Genomic DNA, 21,875 nt, shown 5'->3' on the forward strand with positions numbered 1-21,875 from the left:
CAGAAGAAAGTGGAGACTTGTGTGAAACAGATCCAGCATCACCAAAGACAGAGTTTTCACATGAACCCAAATGCAGTCATCAACTAAAGTATCTGGTATCCAGGTCAATTCATGAAAGACCTACAAATGACTGTAGCCACAGACAGACCTGGCAACTTCCTTCCTCAGTTTCCAGCTTACTTTCTGAAAAAAGTGAACACCTTTTGCCGTTTTACTTGCTGTAATATCTTACTGTAGTACCAGTAATACTGACTGCAGAAGGAAATCATGCCATTTATTTGTTTGTTTGTTTATGTATTCAAATAAATAAATCCCTTGCTAACTTGGCAAAGAGACACCTTTTAATTTGATGATTCCCTTTATTTAGCAGGGGGAGAGCAACTGACCCTATCCACCCCAGTTGCTGGTGTCTATCTTATGTTTCTTTTTAGATTGTGAGCCCTTTGGGGAACAGGGATCCATCTTATTTATTTGTTATTTCTCTGTGTAAACCGCCCTGAGCCATTTTTGGAAGGGAGGCATAGAAATCAAATGAATGAATGAAATCTAGAATGTGTGTGTGTGTGTGTGTGTGTGTGTGTGTGTGTATATATATATATATATATATATATATATATATATATATATATATATATAAAAAAATCTAAATCCATGGTGGTTCATAGCGTATTAAAATATTAAAAACAAAACAATGAAAAACCCACCAATAAAACCATTAAAATGCAGCAGAAAGAAACAGTGCCAGCAGCAAAAAACGGGAGAGAAAGCACCCCTTAAAATACATATGCCTGAATTAAAATCCAGGTCTTTGAGACCAAGGAGTGAATGTCCATTGGGAGAGCATTCCAAAGTCTGGGGGGCAATGACCAAGAAGGCCCTGTCCTTCTCCCCTAACGGAGCCCCTACATCTGTAGCCCCCTCCATCCCCCTTATTCTCACCAAGAAACCACATGTGCAAGGCATTCCAACCTGCCTTGGCTTGAAAGCAAACTCAAAGTCATTGTTAATCTGCCCGTGATCCCTCTTCCTCGGCTACCCCAGAAACAATGTGTTGAGCGCATAAAGCACAGGCATGAACAGCAAAGGAAACAGGAGTGTGCTGCACACAATGGCAAGGAAGCACTTGGACTCTGCTGCACCTGGCACCCTTTTTCCTGCTTTCCTAGACGGAATTCACAGGCAAACGTTCCTACAGATGCTTTACTATTAGTTTATTGCTGCTGCTGCAGCAGCTGCTGCTCAGTGCCTTTAATACTGTAGGGGTTTGCACTGCTTCACTGACAATCTGCCATTAAAATGAGTTTAGGACTCATACCTTGCACACTGCATTCATTTACAATTCTGGAATATAACTGCTGCTATCCCCGGGTCCTGTGCTTTAGAAATGTAGGTTTAACAGCCAAGCACAGGGAGGAGAGCTGGTCTTGTGGTAGCCAGCATGAATTGTCCCCTTTGCTAAGAAGAGTCTGTCCTGGTTTGCATTTGAAGGGGAGACAACATGTTTGAACTGTAAGATATTCCCCTGACGAGATGGGGCCATAACTCAGAGAAAGAGCATCTGCATCCTTGCAGGCAGAAGGTTCCAAGTTCCCTCCCTGGCAGCATCTCCAAGATAGGGCTGAGAGAGACTCCTGCCTGCAACCTTGGAGAAGCTGCTGCCAGTCTGTGCAGACAATACTGAGCTACACGGACCAAGGCTCTGACTCAGTAGAAGGCAGCTTCCCATTTAAAAACAAACACAAACTGTGAAGTCTCCCCTCAACTCTGAACGCGCTAGGTGGCCTTGACAAAGCACCACCTAGCTCTCAGCCTCCTGCCTGTGATATGGGGATAACAACACTACTGATCTACATAAAAGAGCTGACAACTATAGTTCTCCTGGCATTGGGATTCTAGCTGGCTTGAGCATCCTTGTGACACAGCAGCTGGCATCCTAACACATTCCCAGTGCAACAGGAGAAGCACTTGGCTTCTGAAAAGTTCAACTTACGGAGCTCCATTGCTGATTCAGTGGAGGGGGGCAAATTTCGGCGACCGCCCCTCCCAAGAAGCTTTCTGCACCTCCTGAAAATATGTTCCTGAGGGTCACATAGCCCTCAGGGACATATTTTCAGGTGACAAAGAGGGCTTCCAGGGAAGGGAGGTTGTTGAAATCTACCCCCCCCCACACACACACTAGCACTGGTGCAGTATTAGTTTGGAGCTCTTCAGAAGCACTATTGCAAGAGGAGGTACGGGGGAGGGAGCTGGTCTTGTGGTAGGAAGCATGAATGGTCCCCTTTGCTAAGCAGGGTCTGCCCTGGTTTGCACTTGGATGGGTGACTACATGTGAGCGCTGCAGGCTGTAGGATATTCCCTTTAGAAGATGGGTCTGTAGCTCTGTGGTAGAGCATCTGTGCTCAGCATGCAGAAGGTCCCAGGTTCAAATTCTGGTATCTCCAGGCAGGGCTGGGAGAGAGACGCCTGCCTGCAACCTTGGAGAGCTATTGCCAGTCAGAGTAGAGAATACCAAGGGTCTGACTCAAGATCAGGCAGGCTTCCAATGATCCTGTGCAGCCCTGGTGCTTCTCCAGTTGCACTGGTGCTTCAGGATGCCAACTGTTGTCTTCCTTGGCCATAATATTAGAGGAGAGCTGGTCTTGTGGTAGCAAGCATGACTTGTCCCCTTAGCTAAGCAGGGTCCACCCTGGTTGCATATGAGTGGGAGACTAGAAGTGTGGGCACTGTAAGATATTCCCCTCAGGGGATGGAGCCGCTCTGGGAAGAGCAGAAGGTTTCAAGTTCCCTCTCTGGCTTCTCCAAGATACGGCTGAGAGAGACTCCTGCCTGCAACCTTGGAGAAGCCGCTGCCAGTCTGTGAAGACAATACTGAGCTGGATGGACCAATGGTCTGACTCAGTATATGGTAGCTTCCTATGTTCCTATGAGATGGCCGTGCTCTCCTCCCTAATTCCAGAGATGCGGGAGCAACTGTGGAAACTCAGCCTGGTAGGAACTGTAATCGGCATGTGGTCAGAGATGCTCTTCTCATGTCCCCACCATTCAGAAGAGATTTTGTAGTGGAGAGATCTCTGGTAAGCCCTTTACCTCCGATTAAGCCCTGTACCCACCATCCCAGTTCACTGCTCTCCATCTGTTCCAAAAAAAGGCATCAGGAGTCCTCAGGAGTTAAAAGTTAACCTTTGTTATCACTCGAGAATCACTTGAAGCACACAGAGTACTTTGGTGGGATTGCTCTGAACTTTGCCGCAAAAGGCCACCCCGTCCACACTGAGCTCTTTGTAACTGTGTGTGTCAGAACAGTGTGTGACTCAGGCCTCCCACTCTTGATTTTCTTCTCCCTCCCAAACACACATCTTTCCCTTTGTCTCCTCCTTCCCAAAGATCTTCAACATGTAGGATGAGACACAAACCCACAGCAGAGGGAGGCATTATCTGACAGAAGAGCCAGATGCATTTGTGGCAACCAACTGTTCTCCCCAGGCTGTACAGAAATGCCCATTGTTTTTAAAGGTAAACAGATGACAGGGAGAGAGCTCCTTTGAGGGGGAACTGATTCTTATTCTCTTATACACGTGTACACCTCACCTGCACTGCCCCTCATTTGGGAAGCAGTGCCTTAGAGACGGGAAAAGTAAGAATGGCTTGTCCTCAGAGGACCCCTCACCCCTCTGCTTCTCTGCATATCTGTGCACATTATTGTTTTCCAAATTACTCCAGATTTTTAAAAAGGCATGACCAGATTGTGGACTCATGCAGAGGTGCAAATAGGCAATCTCTGCTAAAGTAAATAAAGTGTGCTGTCCTGGCGCCCAGAGACCCCTGTGGTTTTCTTTGGTGGTACACAGGAGGGGTTTACCATTGCCTTCTCCCGCGCAGCCTGAGATGATGCCTTTCAGCATCTCCCTATATTGCTGCTGCTCGATATAGTACTAGCAGGGATTCGAACTGGCAACCTTCTGCTTGTTATTATTATTATTTTTTAACATTTTATATCCTGCTCTTCCTCCAAGGAGCCCAGAGCAGTGTACTAAATACTTAAGTTTCTCCTCACAACAACCCTGTGAAGTAGGTTAGGCTGAGAGAAAAGTGACTGGCCCAGAGTCACCCAGCATTATCTGACAGAAGAGCCAGATGCATTTGTGGCAACCAACTGAATGGGGATTTGAACTTGGGTCTCCCCGATCCTAGTCCAGCACTCTAACCACTACACCACACTGGCTTGATTATTAGTCAAACATTTCCCCGCTGTGCCACTTGAGGTGAGTAATTTCTGCTAGGAGCAGGTAATTTTGCACTGTTTTGCGCATGAAAGTAGTAATAGCTTCACACAGTTATTATGGCTCAAAGCAGCTGAAGGACTTCTCCTCCTCCATTACTTTATCTAAACCTCTTATAAAGCGTGTTAGTGACCCATCACCACATCTTGTGGTGGTTAGTTCCATAAGTTAATTATGGATGTAACAGTTTAGGGTACCATCTAAGGAGCCCTCACAGCTTATGCAGGATACTGATAAGTCCCAACAAGCTTTGTTTGGATATTGATAAGTCCCAACTAACCCCTGCTAACTGAGCAAAGAGACACCTTTTAAAGTGGTGTTTCTCTTATAGGGGGAGAGCAACCGGCCCTATCTAGCCCCAGCACAGCATCCCTCCAGTGGCTGTTGCTGGTATCTGCCTTATGTTTCTTTTAGATTGTGAGCCCTTTGGGGACAGGGATCCATCTCATTTATGTATTTTTATTTTGTAAACCACTTTGTGAACTTTGGTTGAAGAGTGGTATATAAATATTCGTAGTAGTAGTAGAATGCATAAACTGAAGATGTGCCCTGGATATGCCCCCAAATCTTCTGCAATGCACAAAAGATCTCTGGCAGATGCTCAAGGATTCAATAGACAAATCAGTGTGGAAAATATTTACTTCATAGCAAAATGTTTGAAAACCATAGTATTGTGTTGCCCTTTCATCAACAATCACTACAGCACCCTCTGCTAAAAAAAAAAATTATATTTCCGAGTCCGTTGTTTTTCAAAGGACATAGGAAGCCTGCCATATACTGGGTCAGACCATTGGTCCATCTGGCTCAGTATTGTCTACACAGACTGGCAGCGGATTCTACAAGGTTGCAGGCAGGAGTCTCTCTCAGCCCTACCTCGGAGATACCAGGGAGGGAACCTTTGGACATTTCTGCTCCAGAAATCTGAACAATGCACATGTACCCTGAGCACTATTTATTTGAACATAGCTTGAAATGGGTGGTGCTGGATTCCTCATCAGATCCAAGAAGAGAGAGAGAGTGTTAATGGCACATGAAATATGTTTTGGCAAAACTCACGAGAAATCGGTTCCCAGCTGAGAGCTGGCCACTTGCCCACTGGGGCAGAGAAAACAGTGTGATTCCTGTAAACCAACTGGCATTTCTTCAACCATGGTGGCCCAGCACGTTGGTAAGGATGCTGCAGGTCAAGTCCCGAGTGTGAGACTTACCCATACCAGTGCACTTACCAGGATTCAATCAAATTTGCGGATGACAAAAAAATTATCCAGGAAGGTGAAAACTCAAGTGGACTGCAGACAGCTCCAAGAGAAATCCTCCAGCTTGGCTGAACGGACAACAAAACATTTTTGTCTTTGGGGGCTAGTGTAGAATTTTGAAGGGTTTCAGATTGATTGAGGTGGTTCACACAACCAGATACTGCGTAGGACAAGTGGCAGGTTTGAGAGCTGGGCGCTCCCAATATTTGGTTCTGTGGGAGCAAACAACTCAGTAGGAGGAGGGAGAAGTGACTGTGTGGAATCTAGGTAGGAGGAAAAGCTGTCCTACCCAGCGCCTGCCTCCCACTCAGTCACTTCTGCCTCTTTCCTAGTTGTTTGCTCCCACACAACTGAAAATTAGAGCACATACAGCTCTCAAACCTGGGCAGGACATTTTTGCAAAGATCCTCACTGTTTTCTGATTGTATTTGCATAGGTGACAATATTATGAACTACACGAGCTGAAGCGGTGAGATAGATGACAAGAGCGCAAGTGGAGGAAGACACGGTGTGAGTCTGATTGAATACAACACAGAGAACATTTGAAGATCTCTGCTCTGGCAGTGTGGGCGGCAAAGAAGCAGTTCTTTTCTGCCAACATTGCTTCCACAAATTAACGTCCAGGTGAGTTGTCTAGAGTTGTGAGGGGGCTAGTATGTACCCCTCCCCCTTGAATTTAAACTTAGAACCATTGGTTACTCGCTGTGACATTTTAAACAACTTTTTTGCAGACAAAATCTCTCGCATTTGGGCTGATCTGGATTTCACAGTTACTGCAGAGTCTACTATGGGGGTGTCCAGCAACAACTCTTATGGAATTAGATGGGATTGTTTTCAGTTTGTGACTCCTGAGGAAGTCACAACTGCTTTGGACTGTGCGCCTTACAACCTGTTCTCTTGACCCTTGCGCAACTTGGCTTATTTCATCTGTTAATCATATTATCAGAGAGGGTCTGGTAAATATTATAAATTATTATTATTTATTTACACAGTCAGACAGGTGTTATTGACTGGTTTGTTTTATCCAGACATCGAGTCTTTCCCAAGGACCTGGGATGGCTGGATTTTATTATCAATGTTGTTGCTGTTATTATAGATATCGTCGCAGAATATAGGCTGTTCCCAGTAAAGTTGCTTTTTGTAACTGGCTGATGGTGATTTCTGTGGCCCCTATGGTGCTGAGGTGCTCTTCAAGTTGTTTTGGAATTGCACCTAGGGCGCCAATTACCACTAGGATTATTTTGGTCTTCTTCTGCCACAGCCTTTCCATTTCAATTTGTAGATCTTTGTATTTTGTTATTTTTTCTGTTTCTTTTTCTTCTATTCTTCTATCCCCTGGTATTGCTATGTCGATTATTTTAACTTGTTTTTCTTTCTTCTCAACTACAGTTATATCTGGTATATTGTGTGGCAGATGTTTTTCTGTTTGTAGTCAGAAGTCCCATAATATTTTTGCATCTTCATTTTCTACAACTTTTTGAATTGAATGGTCCCACCAATCTTTGGCTACAGGTAGCTTGTATTTTTTGCAGATGTTCCAGTGTATTATCCCTGCTACTTTGTCATTCCTTTGTTTGTAGTCAGTCTGTGCGATCTTTTTACAACAGCTGATTAGGTGGTCCACTGTTTCATCTGCTTCTTTACAAAGGCGGCACTTGCTGTTTGTGGTGGATTTTTCGACTTTTGCTCTTATTGCATTTGTTCTTAGTGCCTGTTCTTGTGCAGCCAGTATTAAACCCTCTCTTTCTTTCTTCAAGTTGCCATTCTTAAGCCATGGCCAGGTCTTGGTGATTTCGGATTTTCCACTTATATTGTACAAATATTGACCATGCAGTGGCTTATTTTTCCATTTTTCTGCTCGGTTCTTGACTTGTTCTTTCTTGTAGGCCTGCTTTCTTTCATTGGTGTTGAATAGTTTCGCATTATTGACTATTTTAAGTGCATCTTCTTCACTGTCCCTGATATATTCTTCAATGCCTCTTTTCTCCTCCTCTACTGTTTGATGGACTTGCAGCATTCCTCTTCCACCTGAGCTGCGAGGGAGGTAGAGCCTATCTACATCACTGCGGGGGTGCAGAGCATGATTGATGGTCATGATTTTCCTGGTCTTACGATCCAGCGTCTCAAGCTCTGCCTGGGTCCAGTCTATTATTCCTGCAGTGTATCTGATAACAGGTATAGCCCAGGTGTTTATGGCCTGTATGGTGTTCCCGCCATTGAGTTTGGACTTGAGGATTTTTCTAACTCTCCTGATGTATTCACTTCCAATTTTTCTTTTCACTTCAGTGTGTGCGATGTTATCAGCCTGGAGAATACCTAAATATTTGTAATGTTCTTTCTCTTCCAGGTTCTTGATGTTGCTTCCATTGGGCAGTTCTATTCCTTCTGTTTTTCTTATTTTTCCTGGGTTCATTATTAATACAGCACACTTGTCTAGTCCAAACTCCATTGCTATATCGCTACTGAATATATGGACATTTATTATCATCTAAATTATTTATCTATCTATCTATCTATCTATCTATCTATCTATTTATTTGCACAGTCAGACAGGTGTTACTATTAACAACAACAACTATTATTATTATTATTATTATTAATTCGATTTCTATATCGCCCTTCCAAAAATGGCTCAGGGCAGTTTACACAGAGAAATAACAAATAAATAAGATGGATCCCTGTCCCCAAAGGGCTCACAATCTAAATGCTTCTCTGAGGTAGTAGAGGATGCCTCCTTGTTTTCAGACCACTTTTGAAGAAAGCTACACTGGATCCCTCGGAGTTAGCTAATTACAGACCTGTTTCTAATCTTCCGTGGTTTGACAAGGTGGTTGAGTGGGTGGTGCCCTCTCAGCTCCAGGCAGTTTTGGATGATGCAGATTATCTAGACCCATTTCAGACTGGCTTCAGTGTGGGCTATGGGATTGAGTCTGCCTTGGTCAGCCTGATGGATGATCTCTAACTGGCTATCGAGAGAGGGAGTGTGACTATGCTGATCCTTTTGGATATCTCTGTGGCCTTTGATACCATCGACCTTGGTATCCTTCTGGACCACCTGAGGGAGGTGCGATTGGGGGGCACTGTTTTACAGTGGTTCTGTTCCTACTCTTGGGCAGATTCCCTTGGAAACTGTTGTTCTGCTAAGTGAGAACTGAAGTGTGGAGTTCCACAAGACTCCATACTGTCTCCAATGCTCTTTAACATCTACATGGAACTGCTGGGAGAGATCATCAGGAGGTTTGGTGCTGGGTGTTATCAGTATGCTGATGACACCCAGATCTACTTCCGCATGCTGATCTCATCAGGAAATGGCATATCTTCCCTAAATGCCTGCCTGGAGGTAGTAATGGGCTGGATGAGGCATAACAAACTGAAGTTGAATCTAAATAAGATGGAGGTACTGACTGGGGAGGGCTGGAACCCAAGAGATGGTTTAGATCTGCCTGTTCTGGATGGGGTTACACTCCCTCTGAAAGATCAGGTGTGTAGCTTAGGAGTGCTCCTGGACCCAAAGCTCTCCCTGGTTTCTCAGGTTGAGGCGGTGACCAGGACCACTTTTTATCAGCTTTGGCTGATATGATAGCTATGTCCATTTCTGAATGACCTTAAAACAGTGGTACATATGCTGGTAACCTACAGGCTTGACTACTGTAATGCACTCTACGTGGGGCTGCCTTTGAACATAGTTTGGAAACTACAACTGGTACAGAATATGGCAGCCAGATTGGTTTCTGGGACAACACGAAGGGACCACATAACACCGGTTTTAAAAGAACTGCACTGGCTACCAATATGTTTCTGGGTGAAATAAAAGTGCTGGTTATTACCTATAAAGCCCTTAACGACTTGGGTCCAGGCTATTTGAGAGAGCTCCTCCTTTGTCATAAACCCTGCCACCTGTTACGATCTTCTGGAGCAGTCCGGTTGTGGTTGCCACTGGCCCGTTTGGTGACGACACACGACTGGTCTTTCTCTGTGGCTGCCCCAGGGCTTTGGAATATGCTCCCTACTGAAATAAGAACATCTCTCTCTGTTTGTTTTCAGGAAGATCCTCAAGACTCTTCTGTTCTCTCAGGCTTTTAATTAGAAATAATTAAAATATTAGAAATAATTAGAAATTATAAAAATTAATACTTTTAATAATTTGTTTTAATAACTGTTTTATGCTATTTTTATTGTGTATTCTAATCTGTGTTGACTTTTAAATATTTTAAATTTTGTACACCATCTCGAGATATACAGATCAGACAGTATAAAAATATGATCAAACAAACAAACAACATTATTAGGGAAACGTACCAAACTTTCTCTGGCAGATTTCTGCCCTGGAGTTCAAGGTTCTGTTTTCTGAAGCAGAACTCAAATCTTTGGAATCCATTATTCTTCTGATATATTTCTAGGATTTTTCTGGCTGGGAGTTTGGAAACAGAGACACCACCCCCATCCCTCCCCTCTCTCTTCCAGCCGGTGCTGGTCTAAGATCTACAGTGTTGGCCGCAAGAGAGAGGTGAGAGTGCACTGTACTAGGAGTCACAGCAGGAGCTGGAAGAGAGGGGGAGTCACTCCATCTTTACTCGTAAGTAAAACCTGCTTTATGCATCTGTGGGTCTGGCATGGATTATGAAGGAGGAGCCTGGGGAGGAGGAACAGATGTGAGTAGTGCAGGCAGAGCTAAGGAGAAGGCAAAGGATTCCAAAATACAGAGGCCAATTTCTGGGTTGCCTTGGTGAGGGGAAATAACAGAATTTAGATTTGGAAGAGAGCTCAGAGGACTTCCGAGTCCAAATCCCTGCTCCGTGCAAGAAACGACTACAGGCAGGGGTTGCCCAGTGACCCCAGAGGCAAGGTGCTAAATGCTGCCTTGCCCCTTAGCCCTGGTGGGTCCAGCCCTCTTTCAAACCCATCTGCTGCAATCTGTGGGGCAAGGGGTGAGAGGAGTGGAGGTTGCCAGCACCCTCGTCTTCTCTCTTTCTGCTTTTTGCAAGCTTTGCAAGGCATCTGAGAGGCACTCCTTGCAAAGCTTGGTCCGGAAGAGCTGCTCCAATGGCAGGGGCTGACATCTTGCTGCCCTGCTAGCATCCCATTAATCTGCCACCTGAGGCGACCGCCTTGCCTTGCCTTAGGAAAGGGCCGCCCCTGGCTTCAGCATCCCTGACAGATGGCCATCCAGCTTTTGTTTGAAAACCTCCCGCAGGAGAGAGCTCACCAGTAGGGATGTGCACAAACCTCTTTGGAGGTGAACTTATGCCTCCCGCTGCTCCCCCCCCCCACAGGTGCGAGTTGCTGGTAAAAACCTTTGGGGCAGTAAAAACCTTCACCTGCGCACCCGGTACTTCTGGCCACTTCTGGCCAAGGAGGGCAACAGGGTGGCACGTTGCCACCCCGATGGGCTTTTTGAAAAACTGACGCTGGCGGGGGGGGGAGTGGTGGTGGGGGGTAAGTGCACCCTTCCCCCGCCCCCAAAACGGCACCCCCAGCCGCTTTCGAACCGCCCAGCCACAGTTCCGTGCACATCCCGACTCACCAGTGCACAAGGCAGACTGCTCCACGGTCAAACAACTCTTACAGCTAGGAAATGCCTCCTAATGTCTAACCTTAATTTGCTTCCTTGCCATTTGAGTCAGGTAAGTTACGTGGGGAAGGTATTGTCTGGGGCAGGTCATGTCTCTTGGGGAAGGTATGTTGATGTCTCATGGGTGATGATCCAGAAATCTTTGAGCAGAGAAAGGTCACAGACCCCTGCTACCTGGGCAAAGAGGCACCTTTTTAACATGCTGATTCTCTTTATTTAGCAGGGGGAGAGTAGCTGGCCCTAGCCACACACACTCCCAGCACAGTACTTCCAGTTATTGTTTCTGGTGTCTATGTTTATATTTAGATTGTGAGCCCTTTGGGGACAGGGAGCCATCTTATTCATTTATTATTTCTCGATGTAAACCGCTTTGGAAACTTTTGTTGAAAAGCGGTATATAAATATTTGTTGTTGTTGTTGATGATGGCAGTGGGAAAGCTAGAAGTGTCTCAGAACTGTTGGAAAGGATATGGCCCATGGTCTTCTGATGGGGGTACAGGGATTTCGAAGGTCTCTCCCAGGCTAGGCATCCAAATGTTAAAATGGCAATATGTCACACAGAGGTAAGGTTCATATCTGAGGCCTTTCTGCAACATGGAAGAGCTTGGAAATCACCCATCTCCTGATGGAGACGCCTGCCCTACTAATGCATCCGGACACGTCTGCTGAGTTTGCTGCCGCCAAGCATCACAGCTTTAGTTACACCAGGTCAGAAATTGGGCTTGGCAGGTGAATTGCTTCCTCTCCTAGAGCATTAAGCAAGTGCGAGGTCATCTGAAAAGCACCTCTGTCCTCTCCTCCACTTGTCTGCTGCTGAGGTCACTTGGATGGAAGTGAGTGCTCCCATCAGAGAGCCAGCTCTTGGAGCATTTCCCCTTTAAACAATTCCTCTTCTCCCTCTGGGACAAGTTTGTTCATGGCTTGTTTTGCTCAGCGCTTCGGATGACGATAGCCAGACCTCTATTGCACTTGGAAGGCCTGTATTGATTCTGCAGAACTCACTCAGTGCTTGAAGGGGTTGTGTTTTGCTAAGGAGAAGGCAGGCTAGAATCCAGCCCCCTTGCTGATAAATGCACAGCCTTGACAGGTCTAAAACAAACTTCTGCTCTGGATGAAAGGTCATCCTTTGCTTTCTGAAAAGCCATCAGACCTAGAGTTGGTCTCCATCCAGGTGGAACCAAGTTTATACCTGTTCAGGTATTCCCACCCCACCCCTGGCCTTGCAGCAAAGCTTCCTCTTCCCATGGATATGATTGTTATTTCTATAGCAAAAATATGGTAAAAGGCACTTTACATAAACAAAACACCCATCCTTGCTCTGAAGAGCTATTAAAATGTAGATGTGTAGCAGGTGGTGTGGGGTGAGGGGGGGAAGAGGCAAGGGTAAGAAGGTGTTGCAAGTTTAATTTCTTAATGGCTCTGAATGGCCAAGTTGACGAAAAGACTTTGTTGAAGAAAGACTTCAACAAAAGGACCATCGTGGTTCTCTATTTCCAGGGACATTATCCTGATAACTGGGAGTTTCTTTCCAGTCTTTGGAATATGATACCCATCCAGGGCTGGCCCTACAGTTTTGGGTGCCAAATCAAACTAGAATTTTCACTCGAGGCACAAATGACCAGGCTCAAATGATCACACTTTGGACACATTATGCGAAAACCCAGCTCCCTCGAGAAGTCCATCATGCTGGGGGAAGTTGAAGGAAAGAGAAGCGGACAATCAGCAGCAAGGTGGATGGACTCGATTACAACAGCAATGAATGCACCACTGGGAGACCTTAAAGGCCAAGCTAAAGACAGATCATCCTGGAGAGAAAGAATCTATGTGGTTGCTCAGAGTTGACACCGACTTGATGGCACTTAATCAAATCAATCAAATCAATCAATCAATCAGATGAAGTTTGATTTTGCCATCCCTCCTGTCAAAAAGTGGGGAGCCCTGGCTTTAACTTGAGCTGTCCAGCCTGCTCCTTCATCAGGCCAAATGACCAGCCCATGTAGATGACCAGTGAATGACGAGCCTGCACTGGTGTGAGGAGGCAGTGGGAGAGAGTTCCCAGTCTATCATGGGAACAGAACTTTAACACTTCAGAGATGGAAAGATGATCTGGTAATTTGGAAACCCAACCTGAGACCATGTCCTGTTTGGAAACGAATGCTGAGGTGGGCAATTCATCTTCAAGGGAGGGAGCGCAGCTTAGGAGACTCGCTGTTTATTGGAGGCTAAGGTGCTGTGAGCAAAGAAGACCGTGAGGCTCTACACACGATCAGGGAGGGCAGGCTTAGCCCGCTCTCCCCGCAGACAAACAGGGAGCTTGCCCTTGGCAGCCGGATTAGCTGCCCACATGACTACCAGCTCTGTCACGGAGCCAGTAAGGGCGGGGGGGATCGGGGGCTGCCCGGCTCCTGGAAGTCCCAGAATGCCCTGCACAAGTGTGTGGGGCATTCTGGGGAGACCTCTGAGGCCAGGAGGCTTGTTGGAGCCTCCCGGTCGGGGGTCTCCTTGTGAATCGTTGCGGCATGCAGCAGCGCCGTGGTGATTCGCGATCGCCAAACCGGGGTTAGCAGAGCACTCGCTCTGCTAACCTCATTTAAGGGGGCAGGGAGATTAAGCAGGCTAGCCACCAGGAACCACACGGCTCCTAGCAATTCTCACAACCTCTCGAAAGCAGGCTGGGCTCCCTTAGCCCCTGTCATGTGAACAGCCTCCGTGTATTTTGGGGTACGGAATGTGCAGGCCCTTTGGGGAGCAGGGTGCAGTATTGCATACTACATTCTTACACCAGTGTGCAGAACTTCAGGGGTGCAAAACAAGAGCTTTATGCGCGCGCACACACACACACACACACGCCCAAGAATGTGTCCCCTGGGAGATCCCTTAGGTCTGCCTAGCAGACAGGCCAGCCCAGTACCCATCAGTTTGTGAAGATGAAGAGAGGAGAGCTGGTCTTGTGGTAGCAAGCATGACTTGCCCCCATAGCTAAGCAGGGTCTACCCTGGTTGCAACTGAATGGGAGACTTGATGTGTGAGCACTGCAAGATATTCCTCTCAGGGGATGAAGAAGCTGCTCTGGAAAGAGCAGAAGGTTTCAAGTTCCCTCCCTGGCTTCTCCAGGATAGGGCTGAGAGAGATTCCTGCCTGCCACCTTGGAGAAGCCACTGCCAGTCTGTGAAGACAATACTGAGCTAGATAGACCAATGGTCTGACTCAGTATATGGCAGCTTCCTATGTTTCCTATCCCCAAAGCAAAGAGGGAGAGAAAAAGTTTGGACTGAGCTCCTGGGAGTGCATTTGCCTCCACTAGGTTCTGCGTGCAGATTTGTAAGGAAAGGAGATATTGAAAAGACATCCTTCATCGGCAGATCTCTCTCTGCCAAAGGAAACTAAACTGCGTAGTTCTGCTCCTGGCACTTCATGTTGCTCAAGGAAGTACGTAACAAAGGGATAGGTGTGGGCAAATGTAGTTATATATACTTCAGCTTCATTGTGGTAGGGACTAAGGCGCTATTTGTTTTATTTTATTTTATTTTACACTTATACCCTGCTCTTCCTCCAAGGAGACGAGAGTGGTGTACATGGCTATGTTTATCTACACAACAACCCCATGAGGTAGGTTAGGCTGAGAGATACGTGACTGGCCCAGAGGCACCCAGTGAGCTTCAAGGCTGAATGGGGATTTGAACTCAGGTTTCCCCGGTCCTGGTCCAACGCTCTAACCACAACACCACAATGGTGTAGCACCAGAATAAAATCTATGACTTCATAACCCACTTTTCTACAGGAGGACACTCAAAGAAGTTCACAGGGGGATGAGACATACCAGCTCCTCAAAACAATCCCAAAACAGCACCAGAAACACAGCAGAAAAATTACAGATCAGACAACATCCACTCCAAAAGGGTTGGCAGTGATGGTCCTGGGGAGACCTCCTTTGGGAGGACATTTCACAATCTTGATGCTACACAAGACCAGGAGAGGAGAGCTGATCTTGTGGTAGCAAGCATGACTTGTCCCCTTAGCTAAGCAGGGTCTGCCCTGGTTGCATGTTAATGGGAGACTTGATGTGTGAGCACTGTAAGATATCCCCCTCAGGGGATGGAGCCGCTCTGGGAAGAGCAGAAGGTTCCATGTTCCCTCCTTGGCAGCATCTCCAAGAGCGGGCTGAGAGAGACTCCTGCCTGCAAACTTGGAGAAGCTGCTGCCAGTCTGTGTAGACAATACGGAGCTAGATAGACCAGTGGCCTGACTCAGTATATGGCAGCTTTTTATGTTTTTATGTACACCTGAAAAGACCCTGAGGCTGTTCACACACGCAGCCAAGAGCAGGCTAATGCAAGCAAGCCTGGTCTTGGTTGCGTGTGTGAGCCTGGGGGAGCCTACCGGCTGCTGGCGCCATGGCAAACCCACCTGCGGTGCCAGCCCCTTAAACATGGTTAAGGGAGTGAGCGCCCCATTAGCCCTGTTTTTTTTAATTATGCGCAGTGACGGATTCCCACTCATCACTGCAGGGACCACCACAATGTAGTTGAGTGCACTTGTGCGATGCGTTATGGGATTTCTGGAGGGCGGGGCAACACGGTCATCTGCGGGGAAGCTAAGTTTAAGCAGTCTTCCTTTCCGCCCTTCAGGCTTCTCACTGATGGTGAGCAAGGGCTCCCTAGCTCTTGGGCCCATTCGCCACACCTCTTTCATGGAACAGAGCCTCCTTCAACACCCAAGAAACTGGAGTTGCTTTTCTACTTTAGGCAGAAGTTAAGTTCAGCTGATACGGCCCGTGTGAAACTATTGACCTGAAATTTTACAACTGCAATTGACATGTTGATGACATGCTCTTAGGCTGACATAATCTAAAGGAAACTTCGGTTGTATGTTCTTGTTAGGTATCTAAGAAATTGATGTCTATGCACCCGGTTGGATCTTTAGGATCTGGAGCTACTGAAAGGCTGCCTCAGCCAAATAGGTCTTTTGATAACCTATAGATTAAAAGACAGGTGTTGCACATTTTGCTTGCTTTGAAGAAAAAGGTAATGTAATTCAGTCACCTGCCTGGTATGGTTCTGTGATACTGCAAGATTAAAAAGAAACTGTAAGAAATGGCTAATTTTTACTGCCTCATTGTCCGAGATGAAGTCCTCTGAATGAACCGACCAAGCTTATCTTTCACCTGAAACCTCTCTGTGTGTAATTAAGGAGAGCTGGTCTTGTGGTAGCAAGCATGAATTGTCACCTTTGCTAAGCAGGGTCTGCCCTGGTTTGCATTTGGATAGGAGACTAGAAGTGTGAGTACTGTAAGCTATTCCCCTTAGGGGATTGGGCTGCTCTGGGAAGAGCATCTAGGTTCCAAGTTCCCTTCCTGGCATCTCCAAGATAGGGCTGAGAGAGACTCCTGCCTGAAATCTTGGAGAAGCCGCTGCCAGTCTCTGTAGACAATACTGAGCTAGATGGACCAAGGGTCTGACTCAACATATGACAGCTTCCTATGTCCCTATGAAGGGTACCCTGTGGTTGTACATAATACAGCCCAAACCTGCTTAGGGGAGTTATCAAACCTAGGTCCCCAGATGCTGCTGGACTACAACTCCCATTATTCCCAGCCACAATGGCCAAAGGCTGTGGATGATGGGAGCTGTAGTTCAACAATCTCTGGGGATCCAAATTTGAGAACCCTTGCCTTAGGCCATAAGAATATACACATTACCTTTCTGACAGGGTCTACTATGATCCCAGAAGAAGCGTTTCAAGTTTTCAGTACCCATGTTCAGACATTGTATTGTATGTGTATGCAGGTATCTGCACACATGTACACATTTTTTGTGAATGACTGTACATGCATTCATTTTGTGAACCTGAGCACAGACCCCCTTAAAGGCACAGCACAGGTAGGAAGTTCACTGCTGTACATGCGTTCAACATAACATGTGAACAACTGTATGTGCACACAAATTTATATGCGTATACGGTGTACACAGATTGAACATGTGTTTAACATAACAAGTCTATAGGGCTGATTTCTGCACTTAAAAGACCACCTTTTCGACTCACACTTATTGGCTTTAATTTAATCACTTTCCTTAGGGGAAAAAAAGCTTCTATTTTAATAGATGAAATTTCATAGTCTGCTACAATCATGAAATTTTGGCCGTACCTGAGTTCTCTTCAGACTGGTTGAAGCCGCAGATCTGGCAAATGCTGCGGACCCACTTGTTCATGTCCTCTTCCGTTTCAGCCACGAGGTAGAAGGTCCTTTCGCTGGTCTTGATGTCAAAGACATAACTGTCCTGCAGCTCCTTCTTGTTGAAGGTTAACCCGGCATCCACTTGCTCACAGAAGTTGAGGTTGATGACCCGCAGTGGCTTCTTGGAATGGTCATTCTTATAGTACTCCAACACGTCGGGGTCGCCGCTCATGCGGCCGCTGCGCAGGATAAACCACCGTTTTTTCCATGCCTGGAAACGAAAGGGAGGTGTTTAAACTCTTGAGAACAAAGAGAGTACGACAGTCAGTCTCCAACAGCTGGTTTTGAGCAAGAAAACACTGGGGGAAAAATAGCAACACAAACTAGACAGAAGTCCAGCTGGTGCAGGAGAAAAACTTAGGGATCAAACACAAATTGCGTAGTGAGCCAGACATGATCCCAATGCATCTCTAGGGGACCACACCTGTCTTGTGCCTTCTGTCTTCCTCCTTCTCAACCCTCTTTCTCCTTTCCTCTCTCTTCTTTTTACACCAGAATATGCTCAGGGAAAGGTCATTTTTTTTAAAAAAAAGAAGAAATTATTTACTTCCCCATAACCCGCAGCTACTAAATTTTGCATGGACCACCCTACCACTTATATTAGCTGAATGCACTACCTTTTGGGGAGAGTCTTGAACTCAGTGGTCAAGGTAGAGCTCGTGTGTTGCCTGCAGAAGATCCCAGTGTAGAGTCCACTTTGACTGGCAGTGGCTCTCTGAGATGTTCCAACCCTATCTGGAGTTGCTGGGGACTGAAATTGGGATCTTTTCCATGCGAAGCATGCACTCTACCTTGACCATTGAGGTAAGGTCCCTCCCCAAAAACAAAAGGCATAACTCATATTTACTGCAGTTAGACTACCTGCAAAAGGAATCCTCTCCTGCTTTCTCTCCTGTCTGGCTGGGTGCAAAGACATAGCCCCACCTGACACAGCTTATAGTAACTTTTGCAACCCAAATCACCACTACAACACACACACCTGTCTATCTTCCTACACTTCCTGTGTATCTTCCTGTATCTTCCTGTGTATCCGTACGCATGTACTTTGTTGCCTAGTGTTACATTCTATCTAGTAATCTTTTAGGTTTTGTCAATTCTACCTAGTAATCTTTTAGGTTTAGAAGTCTGTCCAAGCAGGGATCCTGTAGAGAGTGTGTGGGGTGGAGTCAGAAAGAAAGGAGAGGGAAAGAATGGGGAAATGGAGCTGTTTCTGAATAAAATCTTATTTAAACCAACGTAAGAGTACTTATGTTTACAATGGAAGCAGTTATAATATACCTAAGGCCACATCCCATGACATTTAGAAGCCTACGCAGAGTAGCAGAAAATTCTGAGAAATGGGAATTTGGGAGCACTGATGCAGAAGAGTGTGATACTGATGGGTGGAGAGAGTGTGTGAGGACTAGCAATGACGTCTGCAGGGAGCATCTTTGGCAGCGGGAGGCGAAATAGGCATACTTGACCAGCGTCTGCGTTGCGTTCTAGAGCCCGGCTACGCACTTTAGGGACATAGGAAGCTGCCATATACTGAGTCAGACCATTGGTCTATCTAGCTCAGTATTGTCTTCTCAGATTGGCAGCGGCTTCTCCAAGGTTGCAGGCAGGAATCTCTCTCAGCCCTATCTTGGAGAAGCCAGGGAGGGATGAGAGAGATTCCTGCTTCTCCACTTTGCTTCTCTCATTGTCATCAGCCACCTTTTACATCATCTAACATACGTTTTGCATGACTTCCGGTTTTGAACTGCACCAGTGGTCTTTTGGAACTGCACGTTTTGTGTATGGCTGCACATTAAAAATAATAATTTTTTTTAAAGCCCTGCACAGAGCTGAACCAGGGCCCACAATCTACCAAGAAGCTGTTTTGCACACAAGGCTAATTGAAACAGGACTCTGTGTGTGTGTGTGTGTGTGTGTGTGTGTGTGTGTGTGTGTGTGTGTGCGCATGCTTGTGTTAGGAGAGACTGTTGGATTTTCTGCCTCAAGTGGCAAAATCTCTTGGAGGGGCCTTGCACTAGCTGGACACAACCTTGAATAGGCAATGAAAGCAGAAGAGCTGTGATTTATGAGCGTTGTCAGTAAGCTCTGAGCCAAGGCGACAAACGCAAAAGGAGTTGGCAACGCTTGATCTGGGGAAGCACTTCTTTATCCCATTTGTATCCCACACTCCCTTCAAGTTGCTCAGGGCAAAAGAAACTGAAGTTGGCGCTGAGTAGAATATGAAAGAAGAAGTTTCTGTGCCAAGTAAAGCCACTTATTGGGCCTGCAGGTTGAAAAGAGGATATTCACGGGGCAGGGGGGCAATATCGCAACAACTCCAAGATGAATTTTGCAGTGTGTGTAAGTCATGGGGAAAGATCAAGAGCTCTGCAGCAGACCGAAACACTCCTAAATCCTACCGAGCGCTCTGCTGTGATTGACAGGTACAGGGACCCACACATTCAGGCTTAGCTCACTAGCCAGCCATTATCTGTGGTTGCCAGCAATCCCCTCTCTTCCCATTCCTAGCACACAGGCAGAGGGCTTAGGAAAGAAGCGGGTCTTCTGTTATTTGCATTGGGAGGTGGAGACAGTAAGAAACAGGGGGGACCCTCTTCTACTGCTCAGAAACGATTCCTTTACGCTTCTCAGGGATTGAGAAGGATTCCTTACCTCCTCAAAAACGGCAGGGGAAATGGGACCTCTAATGAGGAGATCTGTGTGGTACCGGGTATGCTGTTTGCTAGAGGTTTGGGGACACTCACCATTGGGGAGCTGGCAAGTGGATTTGTCGATGCCGTTTCGGGTACATAGGAAGCTGCCTTCTACTGAGTTCGGCCTTTAGTCCATCTATCTTACTGTCTGCATTGACTGGCAGCAGGGTTCCAGGGTTTCAAACAGCAGTTTTACCCTGCCTGGAGAGGTCAAGCACTTCTTACATTCCTCTAGTTTAGCACACAAGCATTGGAGCAAGAGTGCTGGAAGTAGCCACTTAGGATATGCAAGTCCACGCCCACCCCCCCAGTAGCTCCAGCCATGTATATCATGCTTTGCAAAGGAGGAAAGAATGAGATCCCTGCCCCAAGGAGCTAACAAAATAGACAAATGAGACAAGGGTGACAACACAGGACAGGGAGGGAAATGGAGGCACGGATTAACAGGGAAAGAATATATATCTATATCTATATATAATTCTCTTAGACGTACCCGTTGCTAGTCCCATGCATGGCAGCTCTCGTGAGAGTTTGCAAGCAAAGGTGGGGGGGAGGAGGAAAGCGACGGCAGCGGCGAACATAAGACCAACAGACAGGACAGTGAATGGCTGGGGGGGGGGAGAAAGCAAAAGCGGCAGTGGGGGGGGGAGAAAGTGGTGGCGGGGGGGGAGAAAGTGGCGGGCGGCTGGAAAGACGGCTGGCCAGAGAGAGAAAACATTGGAGGGGGAAGAGGAAGGGGAGGGCTGAGAACGAGGAGTCGAGAACGAGGGAGAACTAGAGGCACAGATGCTCTGCGCCTGGGCCAGCTAGTATGTGATTATTGCACTAACGCATACATAAGCTCAGTTAGGACATAGGGACAGTCACCTGAAGGGTCTGTGCAAGACACAGGTGTCCTTTCTGTTGCTAAAATTTTCTACAAGCAGGGGCGTAAGGATAATAGGGCAAGGGGAGACTGTTGTCTGGGGGCCCACTGCCTTGCCCCCCCCGAGGCAAGTCACATGACTGACTCCCCCAGCCACTCACCCGCCCGGGCTTGCTTCAGTTGTATTCATCCTCCGAAACTGATGTGAGTCTTAAGACCTGGAGCTACCAGAACAGCAGGTCTTTCTCTAGTACCATTCAATGACTTGTAAATTTTGCTATGCTTTTTGTTACCACTATTCAGCCTCATTTAAGATTTCTTTACTTCATGAGCTAAGCTTCAGTGACGGGCGGGGAGGGGGCAATTTTAAAATCTTGTCTCTGGGCCCACACCAACCTTGCTGCGCCCCTGTCTACACGCCTCTCTAGCTCTGTCCTTAGCACACAATTTACAAGGCTCCCCAGCCTTTCGCAGACTGAACATGCTGCTTTCCTCCATAATATCTTCCTTCCCTGAGCAAACATCTGTTTTGTATGTAGGAAAGAGCGAGAGTTGAGTGACGCTCACTTAAAGGGCTGTTTCTCAGATCATGAGTCTCTCAGCCAAGAAGCGCATGTATTTGTAGCATATATATTGGCCCAGCTGCCAGAGGCAGACAGCAAAGGCCAGAGCTAGAACTTTAAAAATGCGAAACAGCATTGGCCTTTAATCATAGGTTGTCAAGGGAGCGCTGGTGTGAACCTGCAGTCCTTGAAATGCAGCTGTCTCAGCTACGGCTGTGCATTTCAGTCTGATGTCTCCCTCTGTGCATAACATTAATAAATTGGAGCAAACAGATTTTGCTAAAACTAAGAGGAAAAGGATGGATACAAAACTCATATCTTATTACTGTGAGCCACCCAGAGAACAATGTGTTATGGGTCAGCTAACAAAGTCTATTTATTATTTATTAATTATTTTTCTTGTTTACACAGTCA

General features: G+C 46.5%; 1 protein-coding gene and 1 long non-coding RNA gene across 3 annotated transcripts in view; one reads left to right on the plus strand and one right to left on the minus strand.

Moving 5' to 3' along the window:
• The window catches only part of LOC128348927 (uncharacterized), a 39,354-nt gene extending 20,517 nt beyond the window's left edge, over positions 1-18,837 (plus strand). The window contains exons 2-4 of one of the 2 annotated variants that reach the window (XR_008318437.1): positions 5,973-6,160; positions 10,001-10,112; positions 17,335-18,837. This is a non-coding gene — a long non-coding RNA (uncharacterized LOC128348927). Of the gene's footprint in view, positions 1-5,972; positions 6,161-10,000; positions 10,113-15,736; positions 17,297-17,334 lie in introns of those variants that run through there. The other variant, XR_008318436.1, reaches the window with a different exon arrangement.
• GAB2 (GRB2 associated binding protein 2) overlaps positions 1-21,875 on the minus strand; it is a 192,080-nt gene that overhangs the window by 67,187 nt on the left and 103,018 nt on the right. Inside the window, exon 2 of the mRNA XM_053304682.1 lies at positions 17,254-17,554. Coding sequence (XP_053160657.1) covers positions 17,254-17,554 — 301 coding nt within the window. The remainder of the gene's footprint in view (positions 1-17,253; positions 17,555-21,875) is intronic.

This window comes from Hemicordylus capensis, chromosome 3 (genome assembly GCF_027244095.1).
Source record: "Hemicordylus capensis ecotype Gifberg chromosome 3, rHemCap1.1.pri, whole genome shotgun sequence".
NCBI lineage: Eukaryota > Metazoa > Chordata > Lepidosauria > Squamata > Cordylidae > Hemicordylus > Hemicordylus capensis.